The sequence below is a fragment of the Ictidomys tridecemlineatus genome, chromosome 4 (assembly GCF_052094955.1).
Source record: "Ictidomys tridecemlineatus isolate mIctTri1 chromosome 4, mIctTri1.hap1, whole genome shotgun sequence".
NCBI lineage: Eukaryota > Metazoa > Chordata > Mammalia > Rodentia > Sciuridae > Ictidomys > Ictidomys tridecemlineatus.
Window position 1 is genome coordinate 137,247,322 of NC_135480.1, and position 7,633 is coordinate 137,254,954.

Genomic DNA, 7,633 nt, shown 5'->3' on the forward strand with positions numbered 1-7,633 from the left:
TCCTTGGGCCCGTACGCCTTGTGAAGCCTCTTAACACTAGTTATTTGGCATCTGCATAACCTGCGTCCTAACCTCCAGGCGCCGTCCCGCGGTCACTGACACGAGGAAGGGAATACTACTAACACATACATTCGGAAGGTCTTAAATTTCCTGTAAGAGGGTGTCGAACGTAAGGCGCAGCCCAGAGTCTTACAACCGCTATCCCAAGCCTGAGAAAAGGTCACGCCCCCTGCAGACAACTACACGGGGTCTTTAATCGGCCCGCCGCCGCCTTCCCGCCTCCCTCCGGGACGCGCACTTCCGGCCGCGAGGGTGTTCGGGAGCGCGCGCAGCGAGCCTCCACCAACCAGAGGCCGCGTGTGGTCGGCCCGAGTGCGCGCGCGCACATTCGTGCGCAGGTTCGAATCTCCGTCGCTTCGCGGTTGCTGCCCAACGTCCGGGCCGCAACTCTGAGGCGGCTAAGGCCGCACAAGAGGGCGACACTCGACTCCACCCGGGCTGCCCCGCCCCCTTCCCCTCGCCACCTTCCAGACGCAGCATAATCCGGGTCGGCCTCGACCTCCCTCGCGCGTCCCGCGCTCCGCCTGCAACTATTGGCGCTGGGTCCCGCGCCCGGCCGTCTCCGCCCGAACCCTTAGGCCCATGGCCAAGCGGCGTGCGGCTGAGCCGCTGACGTTCCACGTGCCTTGGAAGCGGCTCCTGCTCTGCGACTTCACGGAGGAGCCGCCGCCGCCGTCGCCGATTTGGATCCCGCCGTCGGGGCCCTCGCATCCTGGGCTACCGCGAAAGCGCAAAATCGACGCAGGGGCCATGTCAGAGCCTTCGGCTTCGCCCAGCAAGCGCCGCGATAGCGGGGACAGCAGCGCCCCGAGCGGCGGGGAGCGTGAGGGCCGCGGCCTGGAGACGGGCGAGCCACCGCTGTCGCTGCTGCCGGGAGGGCCCCGGGGGCCAGGGGAGGAGCCCCGGGACGCCCGGCCCCCGGGGGGCGGTGGTGACGACGGGGCGGGGCGCACAGGGCCCCCGCGGGAAGACTGGGGGGCCGCACCGCTCCAGGTAGGGGTTGGGGGCTGGTGGGAGAAGGGCTTCCCCTTTCCTAGCCACTGCGCGCCCAGAAAGGAACGGATCCCCCACCCTCAAGTTGGGTCCGTTAACACCCCCTAAAAGGCAAAAAGCCGGGTCCCGGGCTGCACGCGGCGCCCAAAGCCCGCCTTGGCAGTATTGGAGGAGTCTGAGAGGAACACTGGTAGACCAGGTGGAGGTAGCATCTGCCAGGGCACTGTGCAGGAGAAGTGGAAGCGTGGCCTGGGCAGGTTGTAGACGTTGACTGAACCAAGGGGTGCAGCTCAACGACAAACGTCAGGGAAAGGGAGTGGGAGCCCTCGTAGGGTTAACCAGGGAGAGTGGTCGGCTGGGAGCCATCTGTTGATTGGGCATATTGGAGGCTTGGTACAGCCCTTTGGGCTGAGAGGAAGTCCTTTTATATCTTTGGAAAACCCTTTTCTAACTGTTCAGTGTTAAACCCCATCATATGAAGACGGATTGTTGACATTTGTGCATCAAAGTAAAGCATTTATGAGAATCCCGGGGAAGTTTTCCCTTTTTCGCTTCCCTGCATCTAAGAATCCTTAAAAGATCTGATTTGTCCAGATAGCCCAGCCTTTAGTTGTGTGATCCTATGAAATACTAGAAATGTGACTAGTTCAAAACAATATGTGCTGCTATACGTGCAACACATGAGATTTTGAAGATTTAGTAAGAAAAAGATAAACTATTGATTACTCAAGAAATAACTTATATGCTATTAAAGTATATTAATCTCATCTTTTTCTTTTTTAGTATAACTACTAGAAAATGTTTATTTTATGGCTCATGTTATATGTTGGGAAATTTGATCTAGATTTAGGAATTTGCTTTTTCCCAGTTCTGGGATGACTTACTAGGGGAGTTGTCCCCAGTGGAAGAATCAAGTTTAGGGGCTCAGAATTCACCAGTCTTCAACCACTACAGTATAGTAACCACTCAACTTTGTTCTGTGGGATTAAATGTTTTGTGACAGAGTTGATTAACTACCTTGCAGAATTAAAAAAAAATGCATTTCCTTTGTTCAAATTTTATAGTTAGGGAAGATTATTTTTTCCTGTGAGAGAAATTATCTTTTAGACTTAATCACTATGATTACCATTTCTGAATGAAATTAGAAATTGTAAGTACTTGTACTTCAGTTTTCTTGAAATTTAGAATAAACATCAGCCTTATTTAGGCTTTTTTCTTCAAAATGCTTTAGATGTTCAGAATCACCTTCCTTAAAACAATGAGTCATCCAGACCTGTTGGTTATGGAGATAGGTCCTTTGTAGTTAAAAATCATACTCTTCAGATGGTTGTTGGGACCTCACCCATATGAAGCTTGTCTTTCCTACCACAATGTGGTAAGTGTCATATGCCATAGAACTGATAAGAGGGAAATACGAAAATAACAGGTAAAAAAGTAGAGTGACATAAAGGCACTTGCTTAGAATCTCCTAGAAACAGCTAGTTGTGTTACACAATTGACTAGATCTGGCAGTGCTCAATTTCCATTAGTTGCTGCAAGCTCATGGAAGGAAGAAGTTTGGCTCTTGGGATTTCTTCTTCACTGAGACTAGTCTCCTGTCGGTTTTTCTTTGAGCAAAAACCTGAACACTCAAATTCCTTCGTTTTGTTAAGTCTTTTCCTTAGGCTGCATCTCTTCTGCAAATCTAAGAGATGGATGTGCTTTTTGTGCCTCCCTCTTAACTTTTTGCTTCCAAAGATCCAGGCTTATTGTTTTAAGGGTATTATAGCTTATTACAAGGGAAAATAGCAAAAAACATGGAGATGGAAAGACCTTGTTCAGTTCAATGTAATAACTGCCTGGTTTCTGTTGGTGAGAATAAAGCTTAAGTTCCTATCCTCACCCCTGGGGTCTCATTTAGAAAATACTACTTCATATACCTTCTTTCTAAATCAAAGATGCAGTACCAGCAGAATAAGGTACTTCTTTGAGGGAGGGTGGGGTACTGGCAATTGAACCCAGGGACATTTTGCCACTGAACTACATCCCCAGATCTTATTAATTTTGAGACAGGGTCTTCCTAATTTGCTTTGGGTGTTATTGAGTTTCTGGGGCTGGTTTCAAATCTCTGTCCTCCTGCCTTGGCTTCCAGAGTTCCTGGGATTACAGGCATGGGTCACCGTGTGCAACAAGGTACTTCTTTTCTGTGCTGAAACCTTAGAATATTTCCTACATTGGTTTCAGATATGGTTTTTATTGGAGAACTTAAAAAGTCAGATATTAAGTATACACATTTTTCATATTAGTGTCATTTTTAGGCAAATTCATTGCTCTATCAGTGTTGACTGTTACAGCTGTTTTAACAGTAAACGAATGTTTCACTAAGGAGAAGGTGATTAATGTTTTATATTCATTTTGGGAATGTAATACCTAGCAGTATTGAGCAATAACTGGGCTACCCTTAAATTCCCACAATGGTCCTACTCCAAAGTTACCAGTGAAATCAAGTTCAGAGTTATCCAAACCCAGGTCTGCCTGCTGGCAAAGTTTGTGCTTTTATCCTCTAGGTTCTACTAATGTCAACAAAACCCCCCCACCCTTTTTAATCTGTGCTTACAAGTTGATAATTTTAACAATGGATTTTCCAAAAGAGAACTAGAACTTTAACCTCATTTTATTGAAGTGAAAGTTTATAAATTTTTGATTTGTTACATCTTTTTTCCCAATATTAAGAAATTCCCCAAAGGCTTGATTCTTTAAGCCTTAAATTTTAAGGCACAGAATGAACTTCCCTCTGAGACTTTCTGGTAAACTTGTGCTCTCCAGTACAATCATCCTTAAATACCCATAGCCAACAAGCATTGGAAGTGTGGCTGGTCTGAATAGTGCTGGAAGTATAAAGTGCATGCCAGGTTTGAAAACCTAGAAAGGATGTATTATATTAATTTAAAAAATATTGGGTATGTTATTGTTTTAGATATATTACGTGAAATAAGATGTTAAGGTAACTGGGCATGGTGGTGCCTATAATCCCAGCATTTTGGGCAGCTGAGTCAGGAGGATCACAAGTTCAAGGCCAACGGCAACTTAGTTCTTGTCACAAAATAAAAAATAAAATGGACTGGGAATGTATTTTAGTAGTAAAGCACCCTTGAGTTTAATTCCCAGTACCAAAAATATTATTAAAAAAGTTATTTAGATTATTTTCCCTGGTTCTTTTTTTTTTGGCTTTGGTTATTAGAAAATTTTAAAGTACATATGTAATTCCCATGATATTTTTGTTAAGACACTGCTGCTATAACAAATATAAACTTGAAATAAAAGCACAACATAGTAGAATATATTTGGATATTGATCTGAAAATGGTGTTAATTTTTAGAATTATGACCTTGTAAGCCTTCATGTAATTCCATTGCCACTTTCTTTATACAGAGTATTTTGGGGATGCTTAAAATTCTGTGCCAATTTTTAACTTCGATTACTTGGATTAATTTTTTAGTCATTTAGAGTAAGCTGTTAAATTTTTAAGAGGCCATCATTTGGATTGATAAATTTTGATATATTGATTTAAAAGTTATACCTTCTATGAAAGGATATATTTAATGATCAACTTAACATTTTTTTTCTGTTCACCATGTTTATATCCTACACTGCTTTAAAACACCAAACCTCAGAATAAAGACCAAAACTAAGTTATAAGGGTGTGTGTGTGTGTATAAAATCTTATTTTTCTTATTAAATTTAAAATTTAAGATCATTTTTAGACATTTGATGGGGGTACCAGAGATTGAACCCAGGGGTGCTTAACCACTGAGCCACATTCCCAGACCTCTTTTTTATATTTTATTTAGAGACAGGGTCTTGCTGAATTGCTTAGGGTCTTGCTAAATTGCTGAGGCTGGCTTTGAACTTTGATCCCCCTGCCGCAGCCTCCTGAGCTGCTGGGATTACAGGCATGCACCGCTGCACCCTGCCAAACATTTTCTTTGGATGAAAAATTAGAAAATTCTAGAAAGCTACTTGTGGATGAAATTTTTTAAAATTTACCCTATTAGCAAATACTTTCACAACCCATAAATATTAAAATGTGCAGATTTAATTGAATACATGAAGTATTTTCATTAGACAAAATTTAAAATGCATACATTTAAAATGCAAAGTGAAATACTACAAGGTCTATTGAGTTTGCTTTTTTAAAACAAAATTTGTTTCTTGGTGGGGGGGAAACCTTCTGAGTTACTGGTGTATTTTTGTCTCTTTTTCTTAAAGCACAATGAAGAATTTTGGCAGTATAATACTTTCCAGTACTGGAGAAATCCTTTACCACCTATTGATCTGTCAGACATCGAAGATGTGAGTGGAAACAACCAGTCAGAAGCAACACTTGAGGGCAAGAATGAAGTGGTTGAGATTGACATGGAGTCTTGACATAAAGAGCTGAAGAAATGGGATTTCCTGAATTTGAGGAGACGTCTCTAAGTGAATTCATGTATTTTTTAGGAAAAAGTTGTTTTCCATACTTGATGTAGTATCATTTCCAAACCTGAAAAATGAGGAAAGGTTGTTTTGAAGATAAATGCCTGTAGTTACTACTGACCTACTAATAGGGATTTGTCATCAATATAGCAGAGTGGTAGGCAAAATATTTATGTATATATTTTTAAAGAAGCAAGTTTTGTTTAGGTTCTGACTTTTAAGAAACTGATCTTACAAAAAAGGATTCTAGAAGTTTTAGGAATGCATGGAAAATACTTAAATCTTTCTCTCATCTGCACCAAAAGTTTGTGGCTCATGAATATCATTTTATAATAACTTATTAATAAAATAATTTCTAATACATCTTACTGACTCTTCTTAGTTGAACAAATAACTGACTTGAACATCTATGCAAACTTAAAATGTGGGGATTCTTTGAAAGCTAGTATTGTTTTTATAGTTTTGTAAAAATGAAAAGTAATAAGAATTTCAATTTGGGTTTAAATAACTTCCAATATTTGATATTTGTTGAACTCTACTATGGTTAATCAAAAATGGATAAAGAAAAGTGAAAAGTCAGTTCTCGGTCACCTCCTCCTTTTCCAATATAAAAGGAAAGAAATTTATCATGACCACTTTGTTAGTTTTGAATTGATTTGAGGGCATGTTTTTTTTTTTTTTTTTTTTTTTAATTCTTATTACTTTAGACCTGTAGTTCTCAACACTGACAGCACTTAACAAATCTTTGCCTGGGCCCCATTTTAGAGGTGTTCAATTATTCTGAGGTGGGCCTTAGATATTACTATTTTTTTAAACACAACTTTCTTTCCTCCATTTCTTTAATGTGCAGACAGGGTTGAGAACCACTAGATCAATGTTAGTATTCCTGTTTAAAGGAAATTACTAATTTGAACTGAAGCAATGCCTGTTAATTAGCTTTGTTTTTATTATTCTCCATTGATGACTTTGTCACAAGTAATTTATAGTGTTGCTGTCACTTTTCATTGTTAAAAAAATAAAGCAATTTGTTTTGTAGTTAAGTATCAATGACTAAGTTAATTAACATTTGTACTGCATCCAGAATGTTGGCTTTGTAATTTAGTAACTTGTCCTTACTTGTATATTTTTTTGTTGGTGATGACAGTAAATCCAAAATTCAGAAAAGCTAGTAAGTGCTAGAGGGGTAATTTTTGACATTTTGTATGTACTGCAATATGTAAATATGGGTTGACAATAAGAACAGAAGACAGTGTCTGTCATTGTGGTTAGAAATGGTTTTAAAGACTGTACTGCCACTTTCTACCTATGTAGCATTAAACAAGTTATTTTTCATCACTAAGCCTCAGGTTTCTAACCTGTAAAATGAGAAATAATAAATAGTATCTACCTCGTACTGCTTATCGTCAAGCAATGTTCTAAGTACTTTCCATGAATCATCTTGTTTGATTTTCAACCCTAAGGTAGGTTGAAAAGATCATTAGAATAATGGTAGTTTGTTCATTTCACGTGTACTGTTATTCAAAGTTTGGTAAGAAGTGAAATTGTGGAAAAAAATAAAACGGGAAGTGTAGGAAAATATATCTATTTTGCCAACTATTGTATTCCTAATGCCAAAAAAAGTGTCAGGCACATAGTAGACCATATTATTCTATTAGCAAATGGACTTTATTCTCTGTTAATATAAAGTGTTGCCAATAAGTTTGCTTCTTTGAATATATCTTACAAAACTAGGTTATTTGCCCAAAGATGTGTACATAAAGTTTTTTTTTTTTTTTTTTTTTGGTCAGGAGAGATCAAATAGTAAAGTGTTAAAAATAATTCAAGAAGTATTTTGTAGATGATAAGAACAATTTCAGCATAATACATAGTGAATTCATTAAAATATGCACACAAAATAAGACAGAAGGTACATAACAAATTATGGATAATCAACTCTAGAAAAATGTTGACATTTCTGAGAAGGATAATGGGATAAGAAGTACTTTCACAGCTTTATTGACTTGTGATTAATATGTAGTTCACCCATTTGAAGTGTATAATCCAATGGCTCTTAGTATATTTACAGGTATCTAACCATTAGGGTCAATTCTAGAGCATTTTCATCACATAATAAACTTTATAACCA

At 39.6% G+C, this 7,633-nt stretch overlaps 1 protein-coding gene across 1 annotated transcript; it reads left to right on the forward strand.

The window, feature by feature from the left end:
• Window positions 1-326: 326 nt before the first annotated feature.
• C4H9orf40 (chromosome 4 C9orf40 homolog) lies at window positions 327-6,901 on the forward strand. Its single transcript, XM_078047487.1, has 2 exons — window positions 327-1,053; window positions 5,302-6,901. The coding sequence occupies exons 1-2, from the start codon at window positions 643-645 to the stop codon at window positions 5,458-5,460; spliced, it is 570 nt and encodes a 189-aa protein (XP_077903613.1). The 5' UTR covers window positions 327-642; the 3' UTR covers window positions 5,461-6,901.
• Window positions 6,902-7,633: the final 732 nt, after the last annotated feature.